We start from the raw sequence: 25,213 nt of genomic DNA on the forward strand, positions 1-25,213 counted from the left end.
AATATTGTAAGCTTAGAAAATAAAAGACCCGTTAATGATTTGTTACCATGGAAACTACCATCGATAATTTCTGCATATCAGTATGACAGTTTGTACAGAAGTTTGTGGCACATTTACAAACTTGCAGAGAGCCCAAAATTTAAATTTGATGTGAAATTCCGTCATGCAAAAAAAGATTCCATTCAAAATCTGAAGGCAACTGATTATTTCTTATGAGAATAACACTACAAAGAAATTCAACCCTGGGAAAAATTCACTCCAGAATAAACTAAGATCAACTTCTTATCTGTGATGTCAGAATTATAACATGCTGTTTAGCATCATACATGGAAAAGCTGCTAGTATAGGAAGCATTATGACTACAAAAGTATTCACGCCACCTGCTTTTACTGTTTTTTATTTCTTAATTAGTTGTTCAGAAACAGCTCCTTCAGAATTGCTGATTTCTCTCTATTGACACCTTGACTGCCAGTTTCTGTAAAGGGAATTAAATTCATACTTTAGTTCTTATGAATTTCCCCTAGCTAAATTAAATACTTCAATTTGTTTAAAGTAAATTGCAAGTGTATCATAAAAATGGTTTCATTTTAACACAGGCAGGAATTAGGAAATAGCTTATAAAGAACTTACTGTCTTTGATTTCCAGTGCATTTTGCAGTTAAAGTTGATTTTCTGCCCAGCTCTCAAAAACAAAGATACTGTAAGAGAGCACTGATTCAATGTTGCCATAATAGCAGCCTGTTTTTTCTTCTTCTTAAGATCTAAACTCAAGTTCACACTTCAGTCCTTGTTCTTAACTCTCCACTAAGCTACAGCATAACACACAATTTCTTGAAGAGCTCTACTACTGACATTTATGGAGTATAACACAAAGGAAAATTTGTTTCTGAGAAGTTCACTAATTATCGGTTGTGAGTCCACTGGCCAATGAACAGCCCTGAACAAAATGGGAATATGTCAAATAAATGCTAAGACTGGCAGCCAAAAGTCATTAGTGGCAGTTTGCATGACAACAAATCATTGGCTTCCTGTTAAAAATTGAAAGATACAGCACAATTTACCAGATAACCTGCTTGTTTGCTTAGTGTTTATTTAGTCCATGTATGTCCATAATCTACTTGCAGCAAGAGAACAAGGATCAGAAATGTTATAAGTCTCAGAAAACCTGTAGGAATAACAAACTAAAACACAACATGTGGTTTGATTCCGCACTTCCTGCTGGTTTACTTATTCTCCCTGAAGACAGACTTAACTCAGTCTGGGTACTTTTCTATACTGTCCTCATCAACAAGGCTACAAAACTCAAAAGTGAGATCAGGCAAAATATGCTTCCTTCATGTTATTCTCCACTGACCAACAATTCAAACAGATGCATCTGCTGTAAATACATACAAAATCACAGAATTATTTAGGTTGGAAAAGACCTTTAATATCATCATGTCCAACCATAAACCTAATACTGCCAAGTCACCACTAAGCCATGTCCCTAAGTGCCACATCTACACGTCTTTTAAATACTTCCATGGATGGTGACTCAACCACTTCCCTGGGCAGTTTGGACCAATGCTTGACAACCCTTTCAGTGAAGAAATTTTTCCTAATGTCCAAGCTAAATCTCCCCTGGCACAACTTGAGGTCATTTCCTCTTGTCCTATCCCTTGTTACTTGGCAGAAGAGGCTGACACCCACCTCGCTACAACCTCCTTTCAGGTAGTTGTAGAGAGTGATAAGGTGTCCCCTGAGCCTCCTTTTCTCCAGACTAAACAATCCCAGTTCCCTCAGACATTTCTCAAAACTTGTGCTCTAGACCCTTCACCAGCTTCCTTGCACTTCCCTGGACATGCTCCAGCACCTCAATGTCTTTTGTGTGGTGAGGGGCCCAAAACTGAACACAGTGTGGCCTCACCAGTGCTGAGTACAGGGGGCAGGAGTATCTATGTACTCCTGCTCACAGGTGAAGAAGTTCCCATAAAATAGGAATCATTCATCAAACTTTTATGAAATTCAGTAGAGGTTCTGACTCCAGGGGTGCCAGTTACATCATTGCATTTGAATTTCCTTTCCCAACATAGATCCAAACATTAAAGTCACTTGGGGGTGGGTGTAAACACAGGCAGTTAGTTGAAGGTGGATTACCAGGTTAATTCAGCTTTTTTTTTTTTTTTTTTTAAAGGGAGCATGTGACCACAGAGCTCAACCTCTGGGACCAGCTATTCTGAGAGGACCCAGGCTAGGAGAGATGTGAGAGCATGGAGTTTACTTGTGCAGCGATCTGCTCCTGACAGCAGAGAAGATATACATTCATACTTACAAAGACAGTCTTCCTAGTGATGATGGAAAAAGTAAACACTTGCTTGGCAAAGTTATTCCAAAATACAAAATATCCTCTAGGAACAGTTGCAATTTGAGACAGAAACTTTTGGTCTTGTATTTGCATCAATGAACAGAAGCTTTAACTCCCTGCAGGAAGGAGGAGGACCGTTCCTGGTCTGAACAGATATGTCTCCTGGCCAGTCATGACTTACTGGTTTGAGTTAGTCTAAAACAATCTGGCTTCGCTCTTCATACCCCTCTCAGACATGCAATCCAAGGGATGAATGTGGATGAGCACTTCAGAGGTGACTGTTCTGCTATGCAGCTTTATCCCTATCACAAATCTATGTCTGCAGCTTGGTAAGCAATCATTTCAGTATTTATCTTATGCAGCTGGTTACAAACACTACTGGTCAATGACCATCAGACTTTAAAGTGGTGCTCTACAATGCATTCTTTTCTGTCTCATAGGAAGACAAAGGAGAGGATGAAAGAAGGTGGGGAAAAGAGGAAAAAAAAAAAAAAAAGATAAAAAGATCCAGTAAAAATATCATTTAATCAAAAAAGCACAATATCAGATCATATTCCCTGAAGCAATGACAGCAAAGGATGAGAAATCAGAGTCCTGAACTGTGAATGAAGAACTCTGCTCTCAAAAGCAGAAGATAACCTGTTCTCACACCTTATCATTGTTTCTACTGTGGTTTCCCAGCCTGTTAACTGCACATACACCTGATTCTGCTGATGCATTTTGGGCTGTTAACCAGTTATAGAATATGATCAGCATCTTCAATGCAGCTATAAATCTTATCCTATAAAAGCAATTGTGTCAGCAGATTTTTTTCCTGCGCTAAGCTAACAAGACTTTTCCCAACTATAAAGATATACCCATTCCCCCCTTACCGCCCCCAACATCAAAAGCAATTGGTTTGCCATTTGTCTGAACACCTCCTCTGCTGCAGCTCTGGTTATCTGTTACAATCTCACTGCTTCTAGAGCCACTGCTGCAAAGGGACATTAAGAGCTTACACATACCTCTGCATGGAAATTTCCATTTAACTCATCATAAAATCTTTTCTGAACAGGAAACAACAACATATGTTTTCAGATCAAGATCATCTCCTTCCTATTTCTGTACCTATTTTGAGCATGTAAAATGGAATCTTTACAGGAATTTCAAATAATTAATTTTCATTTATATATATACTTTCTGTGTAAGAAAGTAAACAATTAACATGTGTCATCTGTGAATTCCAGCTGATTTGATGCCCTTGGGAGTGCTTTGTTGCATAGGAACTTCGATCTGTATGGGACAGGGTCAAGCAAACTCATGTGTCTGAAACAGCTTTACTATTAAAAACATGTTTTTATGTTCCAAAGAAACAATGTCAACTGGCAGCCAATTAGAGGTTGAAAAGAAAAAAAGGGGAAGGGAGGAAATAAAAAAAAAAGAAGAGAAAGCTCTCTTGTTTGACAGAGAAGTTTTGGGAATAAATTCATAGTAGCAAATTACTTCTAGTAGGATCAATAAAAACCAGTGAGTGCCATTTATCAGCACAGTGAAATCACACGTTAAGTTAGTCACTGGCATCCACTGCACGTAGCAGTTAATCTCTAATATGGTTCTTCGGCATTTTTTGTTACTGTGTCCTGGCAGAGTGTCTGGTGACCTACAAGACCTGATGCCTTCTACTTGCCACCTACTAAACTGTCAGCATTGAAAGCTGCATTTACCAAAAGGTAGCACAAGGTTGTGTTTCTGGGACCTCTTCAGCAGAGTATGTTGCACAGGACAGTCATACTTCAAAAATGAGAAATCAGAGCCTTGCGCTAACACAAGAGTGTAACATTCACCTAACTTTGCCATCAAAAAAATGCTTAAGCAACAGTGAAACCACAAATCTCTCCTGCAGCTGTTATCTTCTGCTCAAATATTCAAGGTTATAAAGGCGCTGATGTGAGCGGAGACCGTTCGAGGAACCACTGGCTATTTTGCATGCCCTGGTGTATCACAGCAAGGTGCTCAGCTGCATGTTTGGCACTAGTCCCAGGGTTTTAACAGATGTGCAGCAGCACATGAAATTCAGATGGCCTAAGCTGCCAGTGTCCCCAGACTTTTGTTTCAGCCAACCAGTGAATGCTGCTACTCACACAAAAAGGATCTCCAGCTTGTCTGTAAATGAAAACTGTACTTCTACAGCTTTCTGCCCCAGATATCAATATAAAGTAACTGTTTTCAGATCAGGTGCTGTGCTTCTGGGGCAACATTTGCCTGAAAGGTGGAATGGACAGTCAGCGGTCCAGCATCATCTGAATTTCAGTCTGCTTCTACAAGTAGGCTAAAAGCTAGAAATGACCCCACAGTCACACATGTGCATTTGGGCAGGCTTTGGTTCATATGAGTTTCCCATGCACATGTTCTGTTTTTGTCTTATACTTCAGGACTGGATCCAAAGCTAAAATGCCAGTGGAAATCCTTTCTTCAACTTCAGTGGACTTAAGATCAAATACTGCAGGTTTGCTTATCTGTAGAAGCCTTTAAGCCATTCCAACAGCTTAAAGATGATGGGCATAACTGGAAATTAGGGTCTTACAGATTAATTTATATCAGTTGAAACCTTTGATACAGGTAGGTGACTATAACGCTGTTTCTACTCCCAGGCTCCCATCCCTTCTTTCATGTACAGAGAGACACTTGCATGAAGGGTCATCTCAGAGATGGTGCACACTTGGGACATTTGCTCTTCTTCTAGCTCCATTTCCTTCCTGGCTTGTCCAATAGCTTGTTTCTAGTGATTTTTTTTTTTTTTTTGTCATTTTTTAAAACTCTTTTCAAATTATTAATATATTACTTCTGCCAGAATTGAACATGGTGGATGATTCTGTATGCTGTCAAACATTACAAAATGCAGTTATGTAGGTGTATACCAGGATCTGATGCAGATATTCTGTCAGTATAACAGTAAAGATGACATTTTATAAATGATCAAACGTATTTTGTACAGTGCTGGAGTGCCTGGGTTAGGAATAGCCAAGACTGTGAAACTATATAAGCAAAACTTGTAGACAGGTATTGCTTGGCATATACAATTTGCCAGAGAGAAATTTGAATGGCACATTTATATAAACAGAATGAATATTTCAACACTCTGCAAAACTTTTATGAACCCCGTTATTTCTTTTCTGGCTTGCTTCAATCTCATACCTTAATTCTGCACAAGCATTTTTATTTCCTGTATCTGCAGGGTACAGGACAAAGATGAAGAGTTAGATGATATCAGTGTAACTAAACAGCCTTCAAGTGACTTTGAAGTCTTCACATCATAGAAGATACAACCACAATATGACATGAAAGTAGTTCTCATGTAGTATTGTACATGGAGTAGCACCCAAACACACTCAGCTACAGAAGTTTCAACCTTCAGTTCGAGTTCTATTTGTTGCACATCTCTTTGAACTATACTCTTTCTGCACAGCTTTGGTCATCATTAACAGAATAAAGCTCTTTGAAAAGAGATGAGATAAATGCTTTGGAATGATGTCATCAAGGGCCATTGGTTTTGATTTATAGGTTTCAGTTTCCATGTTCACTGGTAGGGCTAAAAGTGGTCTCTTATCCTAGTGACTATCCATCCAGACCAGGCTCTTGCAGATCTGTACTTACTCGCAGTGCCTGAGCATCAAAGTAGGTGGAAAAGCAGCATTTAAAAAAAGCTGAATGGATCTTTTAGATCTACACATAGATCTACACACAGACCACAACAAGGATCTTTGTGTGAAACCATGTGAAGCAGTCTTAAGACCCAAGTGTAGTGATGAGTCCTGGAGCTGTGTCTCTGTTCAATGGGATCACATGAATGAAAAGGTTTAAGACACTTTGCTCTTTGATTCTGCTCAAATGAATTTAAGAAGTCTCCCAAATAGAGTGGTTTCCACTTTTTTACCTTACAACCCCTTTTCTGCACCCAGCAGGAGCAGATTAAGATGGAATCTAAATGGGGAGATGTACAAGTACAGTAGTGTCACATGATGGTGACTTGTGCCACACCACATTGAATTTACTGGTAAAATGCTGTTAATCCCCTGAAATCTTCCAAGGAAAATCTCACCTGTCTGCAGTTGTATCTCAAGTCATACTTGCCCATTTCAGAAATAAACCCACAGCCACATGAGAAACATAGCGGGCTTGTGTTTCCTCATTTGTGGACTTGTTTTTGTTTTGTGTATGGGAGCAATACTGCTCTGTTTTCTTTACATTTGCATTCTTCCAGGCTGATAGGTCATATACCTGTAGCAGTACACCAAGATAACTATGGGGCTGAAATGCCTTAAGGCAACAAATGTTTATAAGCTTCTCCAAAGCTCATGTGACAAAGTGCTGCAGACCGTGTCTTAGAGGCTCATCACCATGTGTTATGAAGAAGAGCACTAAAGTAAACACCCATGCAAAAACATTTAAAGCAGCAGATGAGTTCTCTGCTCTCTGGAACTATAAAGTCATCACCCTCAAATAGAAATACTAGCTGAACAATCTGCAGCACTTTCCTCAACAACTAGTTAAGTTGCCTTAAAACCAAAAATGAAGTATTTAAGAAAAAAAGTGGTACCTTTTCTAAATAAAGCCCTACAAAAGATCCCAAGTAGCTCTGTGCCCTCCAGCAGGGCAGGAGGTTTTGCAGCATCTGTCAGCCTTGCATTCACAAGAACCAGCAAATTGCTCTGTGGTGAGCTCAGCTCTGAGAAAGCTTCACCAGATGAGCTAGATGGGCCAGCACATCCCTGAGCAGAGAGGCAAGGACAGCTACTGAAAAAACAATGATGGCTATGTATTTCATATTACATTTTAACTCATAAAAGTCATGCTGGACCCATCCCACAGCACTGACAGCATCAACAAAAAGCTCTTTGAGAAAATGTACGTTAAGATGTAACAACTTACTATAGGAGCAGCCGAAGACCTCAACTCTCAGCCCTATCCGTCCACCAACATTCCACTTTAGAGGGATGAAGCGCAAGAAGCGGGCTTTCATGGAGTGCAGAAATTTGTGGTGAACCACACTGTCAGCGTTGCTGTTCCCTGTGAAAACCTGGAAGGATAGAAAGCCTTGGTGAGACATTTAGCACCAAGAGGTGAATGAAGCACTTTGAATTAAGGCTGGGAACTGCCACCCCTTTTCCCGATTCTCAGTCTCATAAATTACTCAGTATTATTTAAACTTATTCTCAAGTTTTCTTCTAAGTGCTGTGTCTCTTATAGAGGGAAAGGAGGGAGACAGCAGCACACAGAGCACCTCAGCAGAGTCAGGGGACATATACAGGGAGTCACAAAAGCAGGTTGTAGATGAGGATGTTACAGAAGACGCTGCATAATTTCTCCAAACCAAGGATATTCCTGTGCACCACAGTACTCCATCAGCCCCTAACATACCCAGTCCCTTCAGTACAGTGAAGGATGGGGCCCAGTTTAGCCTTTGGTTCATTCAGAGTAGTAGAAAAATATGGTCACACGGCACTGAGGTTGGCCAGAGCCTAGGAAGATGAACAGGAAAGTGTACATCTGGATACACCACAGAAAACACAAGCAAGACACAGGAAGAGATGAAAGCCTGAGTCAGTATACAGGAGAGTCAACAGTTTGACTGTGTTTGAACCCAACAGAGTTAAATTATTATTGTTTGCAAGCGTTAACTTTTTTTCTTGCCTATTTGATTAACTGCTTGCAATTGCAAGCCAAATTAACAGCCCTACTTGGAATTATCACTCAACGAGAAGAAATTCTCTCACGGATGAAGAATGACTGCAGGTTTTTCAAAGACAAACCTTAAGACAAGCATACAAGCTCTGATCCCACCTGAAGCTTTTTAAATTCATCTTTACACCCTTATTCTGTAATACTGGGCTAGGAATATCACAGACTTTCTGCTATCTTCAGAACATTTGAGCAACCCAGCTAGGATTTAAATTTGAAGCTAACAGTTCTGTAAAATGTGAAAACCAAAGACAGAACTCACAAAAAAAAAATCTCACAGGAAGCCTGTGTTTGTAAGAGGTCTTTCGCTTTCTCAGTATAAAATTTCATCACAAAAAGTTGTACCACTTTTAAACACTTCTGCCATTCAAAAGCTAGCACCATTCAACTATGCAATACAAATGCAAGCACAAATCAGAATAACCCCAGTAAAGTAGACCTACAATTAATTCTCGATGGCTGAAGGATGAGTTAAAGAGATTGTGGATTTCATCTCAGCTTTGAAATAAAGGACTAATTAACAGCTGTTTAAATTTTTACTTAAATGCAAACATTCCAATTTTTTCCCAAATGTCGTTAAAATGGTGTAAAACTTCAAATTCAGTGTGTTCTTGTTTCACTAAAAGCAGTGTGCTATCATTTTATTAGAACTATATTCAATAAAAAAATCCTTGAACATTTCTAAGGAACAATACTTTGAAACCATACTATGCTTTTTTTCATTTCACCTTAAAAACTCTAACCTGGAAAAATGCTCTTATATGTAATAAGCCTTATTTTCCATCTAGTCATGAATGAAAAAGACAACATATATCTTCAATTCCTAAAACATGCTTTGCAAGTACATTTCACTGCTGCTATTGCTTGCCTCTGAAGACAAACAATTTTACTGAAACAATGTCTCACAACCCCAGTTACTTCAGTGACATGAAGAACCACCCTTCAAAACATATGATCTGTAAAATTATTTTTATTAGAAGCTTATCAGGCTGAAAAGGGTATATAATTTGGCTATCCTAACTGTCCCCAAAACTTTGCTTATCCTGCATCTCTTATTCTGAACTTTTTATGCACAAGTTCTTGTTTTCTACAAGCCTTATGTGATGGTTAACTAACCTCTCACAAATTTAGCTATATTATGTAATTAATTTTTTTTTGGATGGCGATTCTTGTTGATCTTAATTCAAAGTTAACCGCATACAGCAGCTCAGGAGCCTTGCCCATCAGATATGTTTTGAGAAATGCCACAAGTAGCACTTCAAGATGTCCTGGGCTTACTCATACTGCTCTCCAGATAGGAGCCAAATTCAAACTTTGGCAAACAGTATTTCAGAGGTTTTTTACCTTATACTTCAAGTGAAAAAACCTTGTTCTTCTCAGTAATGAAACTGTCAGCAGAAAGTAAGTCTCACAGCCAGAGCTGTGGCAGCACTCACATTATTAAGACACCCATGGATATATGAGATGGACAAAGGGGAGCATCGGTTTCTACTTGTTTGTTTAGTAAGCTCATCCTCTTGGAATCCTGCCATTATGTAAAAATCTCACATTTGAAAAGATAAAAAAAGAAAGAAGGAAGAAAGAAGAAAAAGAACAGAGGGGCAGCAAAGAGTTTCCAGTCCTCCCAATTGTGAAGACAACCTTAAAATGCAGTGACTAGAAAGCAAGTGAAAGGTGAAAATTAAGAGACAAAAGAAAAAGTACACCTTAAAATAGCAATACTGTGAAACAAGGGAAGGGTCTGTATTGTTTATTTTCCCATAATCCTCTCATACACAAGGCTGTCAATACTGCACAGTGCATCACAGGCCCACCAGGTAATCACTTTTTGGTTTATATAAAAAAGAAAATATTCTGGGAGAAAGACCAAGTTGAAAAGCACAGCACCTCTAGAAATATCTCCTTGCAATTACAAAGAAATGGGAATTAGGTGATTTGTGAATATGACTGTGTGCTAAACAGCCCACATATTCCTGCTTGGGAAGGAGGTAGGAACACAGCCCGCGCCGGCACTCAGCAGCATGCTGTGATCAGTGGGGCCTCGCAGCTGCTGGAAAACCATAGAGGCAGTTCTCAGCTACCTGTAATGATGCTAAGGGCAGTCGTGACACCTCTCTTGCAGGGCAAACCTGTAAATACATTTTTTGCAAAGCTTGTGCAAACCGCATAGTCAAGCACAATGCACGCGAGCATCACCACTGCTCTCAAACACTGAGGCAGCCCTCTGCCTCCAGGCACTGCTGCGTACAGCATGTTTCAGGGACTGCCTCTGCAGTCAAAGGCTCTTTGTGGTTTTGCCAGGTGAAACAGACAGCTGTACCCCACTGTCATAGTCATCTGTGCAAGACAGTTTCCTCCACAACACTTCAAGGAACAGCCAGAATTACCCACACCCAGCCTCCAAATCAATTGACTCCAAACCTGATGTGCAACTATGTAAAAACATCCTTCCCATGTTGAAACAGTCATGTCGGTACAAATAAATCCTTTAGAAGTCCAATACATCCCTTACAGCAGTGTTTCTCAAGCTTCTCTAATAACCAAAGAGCCAGCGAAACTTTGGGGGAAAACAATCCACAGGAAATGCTGTAGCTATCGATCTGCGCCTACGAGATGGTTTTGCATGCAGCTGGCACATCACAGCTTGCTGCTAACTGCGGGGTGTCACTGTGTATGCCTTTAGGATTGCTTTGATTTTCGCTTCCAACTCCCACTGCTATACAGATCACCTTCCAATGTTTTATGGACCACCTGTGGGCTGTAGACCATTGATTGAATAACACCAATTGCCACGGTTGGTCACTTGAAAACTGAGACCCACAGCTGACACAGAAATAATCCATCCATTAAAGAAGATGAAACAAGGATGCAGTACCAGATTTCGTAGCCCTGGACGTTCAAATATTGATTAACAGTGAACATTGGTGAGAATGGCAGAAATATTTTCTCCTGAGAAATGGCCTCTATTACAACTTGTTGTTGATATGGATTAATTCACAGGAACAAAACGACAAACTAGCGAAGAAAACAAAGCACCTGCATGCCATTTCCCATGCAACACAGTTGCTCTGGGGGGGAACACAGCACTGAAATCTGTGGTTTCTTACAAGCCCTATAAACACAACAAACTGATGATTTACCTGGGAAATTCTGCTTCTGGCATTCTATGGGGCTTATAAATCAAAAAGCTCCATTAGCACCAAATACTGTCACCTTCTCGAAGGCAAAAACTTTTCCCTAGTGCTAGCGGGTGTAAGGTTAACAGCTTGCCACAGGCAGGGCTGCCTCTTGGACCCAGCTTGTTTCACGATGCCTGGCTGCGTGGTGCCCTGCTGTGACACAGACCATGGCACCACAGTAATATTTTATGAGGCATTTTTTATGAGCCAGCAAAGGCAGGTCCCACTGGCAAGAAGAGGTGAGGTAAGAACAGCTGCAGTAGTTCAGAGCAGGGTCCAACCAGCCTAGTACTGCCTCTTTGGCAGCGGCTGTCGACACGGAGGAAGGAGTAAGAATGAGACAAGCATATACAATGCTCTTCCCAATGCTCAGCCCACCTGGTTCATGGGTTATACTGAAGTGGAACAAAATAGAACTCCAGTTTAGATGAAAAAGAAAACTTTCAAAAGAAGTTTAAATCTGAAAACCACCATTGTTACCTGGAATTTGGATGTATGACTCCCTCAGGAAAAACAACAGTTCAAATGAATGGGCTGTTTATACAAGTCTCCCATTCAGAGGGATCCCAAAAGCTGTTCAAGGGCAGATCAGGAAAATGTCACGCAACCATGGTGAAATTTGACAGTTGTTTAATAACTCTGCAGACACACATTTGTTTCGCTACCTCATATATTAATTCAGATCTATGCCAGATCATACCAGTGAGATCTGATGTGCTAAACTTTATCTAGCACTTTGGCCAAACTCTTAGACAGGTCTCCACCTTTAGACTCACAACTGGAAATTGGATGCAAGAAAAGTGTCTGCTCATGAAAGCCTAATCAATTCAAAAGATAGCATCAGACGCAGGCCTTTATCTCAGTCTTCCCGGCACGCACACTCTGCACAGGAAATGGCAATTTATTTACAGAGCTGCAGAAGGTGGTTCCCATAATGACTCTACTGAATATATTTTGCTCTCCCACTTTGTTAGGCAGGTAATGGGATGCGTTCAAAATGAGTATGCAAGCAGCAACACAGGCACAATCAGCCCTGAATGGTGAGCTGGCAGACCTGAGGTTAACTACCTTCTAGGGAAGATATTTGAAGTAGTATTGAATACCCTCATTTCTGCCAAAGTCACTCTGATGAACTGAGCTGAGGGGGGGGAAAAAAAAAAAAATCAGATTATGAATGGGCAGAGGGCACATAACACAGATGTTAGCAATTTACAACATTTCAACCTTCACTGAAAGAACTACAAGCACAGAAAAGAGCACTCCACCTTCAAATCTCACCCATAATATCGCAGTATGCTGCCTCCAGTGCCTAAAGAAATAAGGATGGAAGCACACTGAATTCAAGCTATCCAGCAGTTTAGTGAAGGAAATAAAGTGAGATAAAAGCAGCTAAGCCTGTCATAAATGCCAAAACTGCAATACTTAGAGTAAAACAATGTCATTCACCCTTTTAAACTTTCTTTCTAGGATGAGAAAGATCATGAACTAGGAGATAGCACTGTGATACAGAACATGCTACCTTGTGTATGACCCCCAGGACCTCCTCAAACATTTGAATGTACATTCACTTTAAAGAAAACATTAATTTCCAACTAAGAAACAACATGAAAATCTGAAACAGGAAGGAGAAAGCATTGTCTAGATTTTCACATTTTCTAGGTTGAAACAAACTTTTACTCAAGGATAGCTTTTACCTTCTCCAGAGGCAACAGCATTTCAGTTCTGCTCAAGTTTGTATTATGTGGGATGCAACTCAGTGGGGCTATTGAGTGTGGGTATTAAATCCAGGTTTTGGGGAGGCCAGTGACTGAAATTATGTTATAATAGGGGTCCTGTGCCTCTGCTTGTATGTGTGGAAAGAGACTGAATGCTACCATGATAAGGACACAACACAGCTACAAATGCACCATATGGAAACTAGGCAGCCTCTGATTTTAATGGGAAGCTACAGGTTTTTTTTTACAGAACAATTATACTGCATCGGTGCCTGCTAGCAACACCTTGGGCTTGGACAGGTTTGTGGTGACTTTTTGTAACAATGAAAATTAAAAAATCCATTTAGTTTCTGCTGTGAAATGAAAGCAACTGTCAGTTCAGGCAATTCTAGAAACTCCTCCCCTCACCTCAGCCTGGCCCTAAAACAAAAAACAAAACAAAAAAACAAAAAACAAACAAACAAACAAAAAACCAAAAGAGAAAAATGTGGAAGAACAAAATACAACTTCAAAGTCTAAATATTCTTTTTACATTTTACCTTCCCTACATACTGTTCATGTCAACAATGAAAAATGTCCCTTTGCCGATGCAATGGAAAAAGTCCTGCCCAACACATCAAGCCAGAACTGTTAATATCTTGTCATGAAGAAACATAGTGAAATGGCTTTTCTGTCATCTCAATCGCCCTGTGTCCAGACTGGGAGCTGCTAAAAGCTCCACCTCATTTGGAGGGCGCGTTAAGAGCAGCTCTTCAGCACAGGGGTTCATGGCAGGACCTGGCCCTTGGGAGTTGTCCTCTTTCAGCATGTGGCCTTAAAAATCCTTTTGCTACTAGAGACAATGGGGAGAAGGAAAGGATGACAAGGAAGACTGCTTGGCTCCTTAAAGTGATGTAATTTAGATCTTTGTTTTCACCTACTGCGCAGCTTCCTTTGGTACACGGGCAGCAAACCTCTGCATCATGTTTTCTCACTTCTCTTTCTCAACAATCAGGTTACATTTTCCTTCCATTTTCTTTCAACCAATCTCTAAAAATGAAGGACAGATTTTACTTCAAGTACAACAAAGTTGTCTGCTTTGGAGAGTCAATGGGAACCTTTTCCACCAATTTAAGCAGGTTTTATTTAGTCTGAGCCCAAGAGGAAATGGCTGCCAGTCTAGTCCACGGACTGGAAGCTGGAAGGCAGGATGTGTCCTCTTAGCACATCACTCACCTCTGAGCATCTCTTAGTACTTCATGTCTGTCTTTCCTGTTAACTCTCCATGGTCTTCATGACAAAAGGTAATTGGTCATTTCTGGTTAACAACCTTCTGAGTTGAGTTGCCTGTTTCCAGGCTCATGTTTTCCCTTCCAGGCTGAACACTATGACACTATCTAGTCTAAAGCCTATCCTACCTTCAGAAAGAGAAGCCTGCATTCTGCTTATGTTTCTTTTCTTCTTTCCTAACAGCAGCTACATTCTTCTCTTTGAAACACCCATCCTTGACAAGAACCTCAAAAGCAATATCCCCTGGCACAGTGTCAGAGCTGCTATTAGGGGGAAGCACGGGGAAAAAGAATACAAGAGGCACCTGTCAAAATTATCCTCCTATAACAAACTATCTGAGGAAGTGACAGCTTCCCTTCCCATTCCTCCACCCCCAATTGGAAGAAAAAATAAAAAAAAAAAAAAAATTGGTCTATACAAAGAGGCAGTCTAACTTCTCTATACAGCAAGAATTAAAATTAATGGCTGCAGTACAGATTATCAAGCAGGGGTCCTACTGGGAAACATGCATTACATTTGTTACGTATTGAGGGGCTGACTGCTGTGCTTCAGCAATGCAATGTCCACCTGGTTTCCTACGTGTTAGTCACCTCTGAGCTACTGTCAGATCCTGTATGTAGCAGAGTAGTCCAGGGGAAAGAAGATACAATAATGTGGCAGGGTCCATCTACTTAATCATTTCCTTGAATAATCTGCTTAAGTGGGAAGGTTATTTGCCTCTGATCTACTCCATTACACTGAATGCATACCCTTCGCTCTGGTTAGTTACAGGAACAAATACTGTTAATAACAGCATTAGCCTCAGATAGATGACTGTCCAACATAAGCCACATCTATATTAAGGATGTTGTTTATTATCCTTGTGCTAACAGTTAGTAGAACAATTCACAGATTATCCAGATTTTTCATCTACCAAAATATTTTGCAAGAGAAAATGTTTTACATGTTTTTTAAAGACTATCTATTAAGACAATCTATGTAATATTTTGTTTTAGACAGGTCTCTATCATTCCAGAAAACATCAGTTTAATGATAGTAACATTAAAAACATGAAGCTTCTTGGGTCCCTTCAGGACAATGAAACATTTCTATTTAGACCAAAACAATTTAAAATGTTACAGAACTTTTGAATTCTTTGTGCTTTTCTTTTTCCTTTTCGTTTACTCCTGTTCTGATTTACCCCTAGCACCTGTCAAAATTCTGGTTTTCTATACTGGAATGGACAGTCTGATCTTCAAACAGTCTGAATTAGTGTAAATCTGTTTCCAGAGTCTGCCAGACTTAGCAAAGTCTGAGATATCGTATTCACCAGAGACCATTCCCAATAGGCAGCTTAGGTACAGTGATCTCTTTTGAAGAAAAGAGAGTTTACCAAACGGCTAATATAGGAGCTACAACACTCAACCTCAGGACTAGAAAATGGTCCCTGTCCCCTTCTATTTACTCCTACAGATGTAGCCCAAGTGTCTTATTCAACCTGTAGTTGGGCAGGCTGCCCTTCTTCTTCCCAGCAATGGTCCAAGTACAATTTCCCTGCCCTACTGAGACACACTTTGAATACAAATGCATACATAGAGTTGCATTTCAGTGATGAAGAATTGATCCCCATCTTTAGTTTTTAGAATCAGCTCTGTCTTTGAAGCACTTGGAGGTGAAGCTGTTATCGCTGTTATTATTATCACTGCTACATAAATTAATAATAATGGAAGCAAGAACCAGCAAAATTAAACACATAAATTACAAGTCTAAGCTAAAAGTCGGCAGCTAATTCCTGTTTCTGCTCAGCCTCCTGCACTTCATCTTAAAGGCAATCCTACATATAGATAGTATTTTAAGCTATATCACTGCAAAGGATAAATATTTCCCTAGTACCTTGACTAGATTAACCTTAGCCAACAGACTGAAACTGCTCTTTCCACCGCCAACATTAATCATAGATTTCAGCTGTTCTTCTGCATAAATCTCATGGAGACCTTCATGTTTTACATTAAATTAGTGGGATTAACAATGCAGCGAATGTGTTTATGTCTGGCAATGTTGGGGAACTCTGGGAACCTTCCCTGTATTTAGCTTCATCAAAGTGCGTTTAAATAGCTAGCGCTGTACACTTGGTATCTCTCTGGTTATAATTTGCCAGACGGATCCAGCAAGATGACACCAGAGGGGTGTTAGTTATTCCATGCAACAGTGACCTTAGATGAATATTGTGTTTCGTTATCTTACGTTATTTCCCTGTTAGGAAGTTTGATGGCATTTTCATTTGGATCAGTAAAGTAATATCCTGTGGAAGAGGATAAATAGGTAGACTTGATTTTCTCCAGTGTTTTATAACGTGTTGAAATGCACGTACATACACACATATTTTTTGATATACACAGCCTTCTGTATTTCTTTTTTCTCCTTTGAATAGGAGAAAGCTCACATCCTAGCCAAGACAACAACAGTTAACATCACAAAAGGTCACTGTAGACTGATCCCACTGTGCTGTTTACCTTACTCAAGATCATCTCTCAGGAGTGTCATCATAAAGTATGCAAATATGAGGTTACAAATAATACTAATAATAGTGATTGTTTCTAAGGTTTGCTATGCTCTACTTACAAAAACACCATGCAATTGCAAATTAGAAAAAAATTTATCTTTTTGCTCATATATTTCTCTAGACTTTTTCAACCATGCCTTGTTAAACTGCAAATTCTCCTGTGTCAATACACTGTGAGTATCAGTATACACCCTGTATTGGTATAAATCATTACTGCACTCTTCAGAGCAGTGAAACCATGCTCATGCACATCAGCCATAGTCTTGGTCTAGTGAGTTGCATAAACTTCTCTCGTACCACAGGAGGGTTAAACCTAACTGACATAAGCTTCCTCCTAGAAAACCATTATTGCAATGTTTGCAGCATCCTACATTTGAGTCTTGTCATTCCACTTTCATATTGGGGTCCATCACTGGACCACATAAAGTAATCTCCAGGACACTAAAGCAACTTAAATAAACCACTTTTCTTCCTCCTGAAAAAGAGTAAGATGAGCTTTTGTAACATCTCTGTGGGCATATATGCAATGTCTTCCAAATGCATGTTGGCCCATTAAGTTTCAACCACACCAAAGCATCCTCAGCAGTAGGCTCTGAAGATCATGATGTTCTCTAAACTACAGCACAAAAAAGGGTAATATTCTGTTAGTGATGCAAGGAGAAGGTGGCCTGGAATTCTGATTCTGAAGTGTAAATTTTGCTTGCATATGCAAAAGGCCTGTATCTGTTGTTATGGTAGGACATTAAGCGAAGTCATGATACATTTGGGAGGCCCAAGATCACAGTAGGCCATAAATAAAAAGTGCTTCATAACTTTTATTTTGGAAATGGTAAGAGGATGGGAATTGCTCTGTGAGTTGGAAGTGTCAGGACTTGTAAAAAACATATTTGAAAATGAGCATGATCACCATGTTGCTGAACATAAGCGAAGGAATGTGAAAATTGTTTCTTGCAACAAGAGGAGTTTCTATGCAACAGAGGTTTCTGTAAATATCTAAACCAGGTTGCATTATTCTGGACTGTCCTTAGGACCTTCGATAAGAGCAGAGTTCTTGTCCCTTCCCCAAGGAGAATGATCTTAGAGAACCTTTGTCTTCTCATCCTCTAACAGTAAGATATGCAATGCTGATTTACACAAAAAGGTCACCAGTTTTAAGCAGTTGTAATGGATTGCCCACAGGAAGGCAAACAAAGACTGATAATTGTCATCCTCTGCTGTACACCTCCATTCAAGAAAGGAACGTCAAAGACGAGGTGTGGAAATATTCCTAAGCCTTGCACTCTGTGGCACTAGGTTCAGGAACCTCACACACCATTTTAGAGATGGAAGAATATTAAGAAAATTAGATTATTTCTGTATGGACCTGCAGCCCAAAATGTACCTTAATGGATACTTTCAAAGGAATCAAATCAGCTTAGGTGAAGGGAAAAGGTTTAAGTGAAGTGAAAAGTAGAATTATGTTTTAAAATACCATGTCAATAATTTCAGTATAATGCCTCTTAATACTAATTGGATAGTTTGCTTTCCCAGAGTGTTCTTTTTCCACACTTCTTATAAGATGCCCTTTCTCCTTTCCCTTCCATACAGTTTTTCCCTAAATCATAGCCAGGCAAACACTTAAAAACTAGAAACCTTAGGAGTCTCTCCAACGGTACCAATATTTCCCATTTAAATATGAAAAACAAGATGGGGAGGGGGGATATAATAAAATAGAATTTAAAAAATCAATAGCCACTTAACAAGCCCTTCTCCTGAGGTATGAAATCTAGCACACAGGGCTCTCTTACTCTTTTTAATCTCCTGTTCATCAGTGAAAGAAAGGACCCAGGACTTGGATCCATGAAAGAGCTTGCCTTTAGAACAAGAAATAGAAACACCTTTTTTAAAAAATATTAGATGAAGACACTGTGTTTAAGTTTGGGGGTTTTTTCTTCCCTGAAAACAGTATGAGTAGCTACATCTTGAAAAGTAACAAAGAAGGGAAGAAAGAAATAAGTGTTTTAGACAATGCAACCCACAGAGAAGAAAATTAACCTATTACAGGATTTCCTTTCAAAACTTCTGCATACTGCGAGGCCTGCATAATAAACTTCACTAGGACATTATGTTCACTATTCAGTCTTCAGCAAAGATGAGCTCATTTTCTGCCAAACAGAAGGAGAGTGTGCAAATATACAAATTTATCTTCTAATAAAGTAGGACACTGATATGTCCTCTACTGCATCTGCATCAATACTGAAGTCTCATGCACATTTGAACTCCTCAGGTTTCTGCAGTATAGCATTAATGAACACCCGAACTGGTATCCATGCTGAGAAAACACAGCATTAAGACAACAGTTATTTAAAACACCACTAGAACAACACATTATGACTAAAAAAATATGCAGCGATTCTGCAGGCTCCCAAATCTTTTATTATATGACATCCTTGGAGAGACTCAGATTAGCATTCTCAGAGACTCCTATTTCCCTCTATGTCAGTGTTCATATGAGTCATTAAGGAATGAACAGAGAATTTCTTATCCCTGATTATAGCACAGGACAGAAAGGGACGACATGCACACGTCTTAACCAGCAAAGCATGGTCTCAGGAAGTCAAGTCCCATTTAAGCAGAGCATGTCAATACAGTTCTCCAGGGTTACATCAAATGTACACGTGCTAATTCTGGAAGTCTAACTGACCTGGGTGAAAGCCTTGCTTATTTGAAAATACATCCCAGCAGACATATCAGGAGCTTAGTGGAAAGCAGGCACTTAGAGGAGGCAGTACAGTTGCAGTTTCAGGGTAGAAATGACGTAAGGATGGAGTGGGAAGCACTGGTAAAAGAAAGGTTAGAACCAATAGGGACAATGAGTTACTATTGATCATCCTAGTATTTATATGGATTGAAATTCTTCTACATTAGTGTTAGATCTGGGTTATCAAGAACAGGACCAGGTGATGTTACCATTTCACACAACAGAAGATAAGGCAGTAAAAAAGATCCATGAGTAGAGAAAACACCTTTGAATAGAGAGGGTAGCTGTCATAGTGATTTAAACCCCTAATTTTAGAAAACAGAAATGTACAGTTGCTGGAATTGGTAGGCAAGGTACCTAGCACACAAACACAATGCTTGCTTTAGACTTAAGCAGCACTCAGGATGAAAGCAGTGTTATTGAGGAGCTACTCTGCAACACTGGTCACACAACACTGAAATTCAACACACTCAAGTGCAGAGCAACAGATACACACAAAGATACTCCTTTAAAGCAGAGCTTAATTTCAAAAAGGAGAAACACATAAAAATTAGGACTTATTAGATAGAAATTAAAAGTAACAAAAGGATAGATTATTTTAAGCACCATAGAAGTATTTTAAAGTCATCATATTAGAGATTCAAAATAAATCCACACCACTAATTCGGAAAACAGATTTCCTCAAAAAAAAAAAAATCTGGTAAAAGAAGAGAAGAAGAGAAGAGAAGGAAGACTTCCTTCTAAAGTAGTCACAATTAAATGATAAAAATGGAAATCAGGATCAGCTCTGTAAATACAGAATACCAGCATAATGTAAAACTTAAAAAAGAAAAAAGATAAATCATTTGATATAAGGCATAAAAACTAGCAATAAATACCTTTTAAAATATGTGATACAAAGAAAGCCTGAGAGAAAGTCTGCAAAACAGACTTGAAGAAGACAAGACAACAGCTGAGATGTTAAATGAGTTGTTTGCATCAGAGCTGAGTAGGATGCAGCTTAGGGTAATTCCAACTCTAAGCTCTTTCTTTTGGGGGAATGGGTGAGAAAAAGCATTTTAAATTGAAGTACTGAATTAACATATAAAATGAACAGAAGCAATCCACTAAGCTCTGTTAATATTCTTCCACAAGGAAATTCAATATAAAATTGCTCAACTATTAACTGTGGTGTCTATATACACTATCAAGGAAATTGACTTCATTACCAGAAAAACAGAAGGTGGCAAATGCAGCACCACTTTTTTAAAGGGCTTTAAGACAGGCCTGAGTACCCACACATACAAATAAATCCATACATCAGTAGAAATTATTTTAAAAATCAGAATAAGCAAACATGCAGATCATTATATAATGTCTAAAACATGTCTGTTTTTTTCAAAGGAAAGACAGACCTCACAAATTTATTGGAATTCTTCCAGGGAATCAGTTTATGTATTGATAATGATGGCATAAATTGATGCTATGTACTTGCACTTTCATCAAGTTTTTGTTGAAAATCACTGAAAGAAAAGGCAAACCAAGCTGATATATGACAAAAAGGAATGTGTCTTCACAGGTTAGCAATTTATTAGAGAATAGGAAAGAAAGGTTGGGAAGAAAATTATCAGTGGACACTAGGGGGATGCAGTCTAATCTATGCTATTTTTTGACTTTGTAAACGCCATATCAAAGAAAACACGGAATATAGAGAACTGACACAACTTCATGATAACCTGAAATTTGGTGGCTTTTAAAAACACTGATCGTGAAAAGCTGCACAAGTATCTGATGATACCGAAAGATCAGGCAGTAAAATGGAAAATTAGTAGCATCAGCAAATGTAAAGTACCACAGCACGCAGACAAAATCATCCCCACCACACACCCTCTTCTGAAATAGGCTGTAAATCTGCTACTGTCATTCAGGAATCTTGAAGACTTGTAAACTGCTGGATGCAAGAATCACTTCTGGACTCAAACATGGCCAAAACCCCAAAGAGGTTATTAGGAATTACTAGAAAAAGTAGAGAACAAGCCAACCAGAAAGCATGCAAATGACATTATATATTAAACAGCTATGTGATCACAACTTAAAAACTGAGAGGGTTTTGTCTCTCCATTTGACAAAGATATAGTTGAATTGGAAAAAATATAGAAAACAGCGAGAATATAAGGCCGATGGTGTAAAACATCTTTAGAATGTGGAAAGATTAAACAGACTGGGATTTTTCAACCTGAAAAACCAATGTCCGAGGTAGGATACAACACAGAGCTGTAAAATAATGAATGACAGACACAGGAGAAGATTGAGGAAGTATTATTCATGTTTACTAGCACAAGAAAGCTAAACAACTAACATCATTTCAGACAACTTATGGACACAACAGCTTTTGTTTTACTAGCGATTTCTGGACATGTTTTTTCTAGTCAAATTTTTAGGTCTGTCTATATGAAGTGTCAAGCTACTGCTAAATTTTCCTGATCTCTTCAACAATGCTCTAAAGAAAAAGACGACCACAGAAAATAGGAAATTAATAATACATGTAAGCTTTTAGATAAAGATGGGTATACTGAGATTCATAATTAGTCAGTGTCACAGAGCATTTACTGACAAAAGACTTGAAAAACCTCTACTCCTTTTTCCCCAGTGAAAAGGATTAAGAAAATTTCTTATTTGGAGCTGGTGACATTTCATAGGAAATTGTGCATTAAAAAAACATAAATAAACAACAAACTAATTTTATTTCTGGACTATTTATTCATTGGCTTATTTTCCAACAACTATACTGAACAGAAGAAATCTGGAAAACAATAAAAATTTAATTTGATTTCAAAGTTTCTCTTTGAAAAATATCACTGAAAATGTTCCTTTCCCTTGAACAAAAAACCAGTACTGACACAGGTCATCTTTCAAAAGGAAAATTTCTCCATCATTTGACTAGTCAGAACCTGGGATCATAACTACAAAGATTTTGGAAATCAAATACAGACTTTGCACCACAAGCCCACTGGTTTCCTTCCACTCCTTTCTAGCTGACCATCCTTACAAACTGTATCACACTTACGAAGCATCAGTATCTACATGGGCATCCACACTACTGAATAAAACAGCTTATGACATCCTAATTTCTCTAAATACATTCATTGCTTCAAGTGGGCGTTTCTGCCTCCAATGCATTCAGAATTGAAGTATTACAAAACTGAGCAGAAAAATATTACTTGAATATTTTTGCATGACTCTTGCAAAGAAATTTTGTGTTTTCACTAGTTCTGAAGGTTTTAGGATGCTCTCCCAAGGAGCGGTACAGGGCAGACACTACACCAACCATCTCCCCGTGTTGGCTTCCCAGGCAGGAGCCCATGGGCAGCTGCTGCTCACTGCTACAGGGACAGTTGGGGCCTTCAGGGACCATTGTTAGAACCAGGAGTCGGCACAGTTGTCACAACCACAACTTCATGTTAACCTGGACCCTCTGCAGAGCAGGTATATCACCAAAACCTGAGCTCACAGCACGTGTACAGAACTGTCCCAGCCCCCATGGTGCCCTGGCCTTTCTGCCCAGGTGCTGCCACTCCAACCCAAATCCCCCGTGGGACTTGCTGCTGTGTGCCACGTGCTCTTGTTCCACATGAGCCATCCTGACTGTCCCAGGCTCCCGAGACCCCTTTAAAGCAGAAGCAGGTACGCAACCTGCCATCCCCTGGCCCATAGCCGCCTGCCTCACAACATGGTGCACTGGTGGTGAGGAGTAGGGGGTGCCACTCACAGTGCCCTATATATTGCCCAATTTACAAGTGGATAAGTCTTGTTTGTCTGTGTTTGCCCTTTACTAGATTGATGCCACAAAAGCAGCCCCTTTCTTTAATACATCTAATTTACGTCATGGTTCTACCATGGCTTAGGCAGGGCAAAACAAGCTCAGCTGCATTCCAGGAAGGACGATCACTTATTTATCTTTCCCTCTGTCTCCAAGCCAAAGGGCTTTATCACAGCCACTGGAAAGTACCACATCAGCATCTCTCAGGGATTTGCTGTTCAGTGATGACTTTCTCCAAGGTTGACAGTCCAAATGGTATTTTCAGTTCCAAATCCAAACCGATAGGGGCACAGTGGGGAATGCTCTGGTCTCCAAACCTGACAGGTACCAGCCTTCCCTCAACCTGTAGAGAGCAGGTGGCAGAAATCAGGAGGGCCAGGACACTTAACATTAACAAGAGCTACTATTATCTACTAAAGAAAAACAGAACTGGACATTTTAAATAGATAAACTCTTATTTCATTTTTATGTACCATAACGGTACATTGAAAAGACATGGTTTATGTCTAAGGTCACCCTTGGCATTAGTTTTCACCACAATTGGGTCAAATTTCACAAAGTATACACTTCCTATCATAAGCACCCAAGGCATGATCAGATCACGCTGATTAAAAACTTCTCCAAGCATCTTCAGGTGTTGCATATGGCAAGTTCCAAGCCTGGTGCTTAGGACAACACGTGAGCTGATATGTGCCCCAATCTAGACAAAGCAAATGAGAGCACATAGTCAGGGAGACCTACACATGAGCTCTGCCATATCAAAAAAAAAAAAAAAATTGAATTGAGCTGGACGGACTTTGGGTCCCATTGATTATCAAATGTTACAAATGCCTTTGGTTGTCAGAGACTAACCTGAAGTGTGCCCTAGAAATCTCATTCATTATGTATTAATTTCTGTTGTATGAGTTCTGCGAGCTTTGTTAAAATATTCCTCTCCCAAACTACCATAAAAATAAGAGATTGCTGGCCTCCTAGACAAATAGAAAACCTGTAAGTCTTGCCAGCTGAGTTGGAGGTCTCTTTAAAGGAGAGACAGTACCATCTGTTAGTTTTGGTTTAGCACTCCATTTCCTGATTCATTACAAACCTCTAACCTCAAATCAAAGATTCACCAGGAACTTTTCAAACCATCCAAATTTACCACTCATACAATCTAAATATCTAAACTAGATTGGAGAGGGGATGAGCAATCAATCTTGTTAATTACCCTCAATCAATTAAAACAGATTTCTGTTATTTCAAGCAGGGATGTTCGGTTTTGGGTTTTTTTAAACTCGGAAGTAAAATATTTTAGTTATGTGAAACACCATAAAAAACTCAATCTTCTATTGGATGAACTTCACATTTGTAAATGCAAAAATAAAATTTACATCCATATGTATCAAAAACGATTGAGAGGTGGAAGAGTCAAATAAAAAAGGCAAGGCAATGAGAATGTTTAAAACTTTTAATTCATATGATTCCATATATAATTCCTAGGTTCTTTTATGACATTGTCTTCATTTCCACAGCTTTGTTTGACTAACACACATTCAATCCAGCACTTGTGTAAGCAAAGAGTTCTCCACATTGACCCAAGAAACTGGAAGGGCCTGTAGTGTGACCTACTGTTTACTTGTTAGGTTGATAATATATTGCTTTTCAAATAGCCACTTGGACTCCTGCGAAAGGATAACAGCAATATAAACAAACCCAGATGGCACTGTTTTGACATACGTAAAATCTTGAATCTGCCATCGGAGTGATGTGAGAAATCTCTACTTTTCCACTATCCAATTAAATAAAAATAGTCTATTTTTAATACTTAGGCAGATGTGTGCACAGCTATCACCAGGGAGATCTCCAGGGCATTTTAAACTCTCTCCAAAGATCTAGAAATCCTTAAGTTTAGGATGTTTTAAACGACT

At 39.3% G+C, this 25,213-nt stretch overlaps 1 protein-coding gene across 1 annotated transcript in view; it reads right to left on the bottom strand.

The window, feature by feature from the left end:
• Positions 1–25,213, bottom strand: part of CNTNAP5 (contactin associated protein family member 5) — a 294,672-nt gene that overhangs the window by 158,880 nt on the left and 110,579 nt on the right. Inside the window, exon 4 of the mRNA XM_074873542.1 lies at positions 7,253–7,400. Within this exon, the coding sequence (XP_074729643.1) occupies positions 7,253–7,400 (148 nt within the window). The remainder of the gene's footprint in view (positions 1–7,252; positions 7,401–25,213) is intronic.

Source organism: Strix uralensis, chromosome 6, assembly GCF_047716275.1.
Source record: "Strix uralensis isolate ZFMK-TIS-50842 chromosome 6, bStrUra1, whole genome shotgun sequence".
NCBI lineage: Eukaryota > Metazoa > Chordata > Aves > Strigiformes > Strigidae > Strix > Strix uralensis.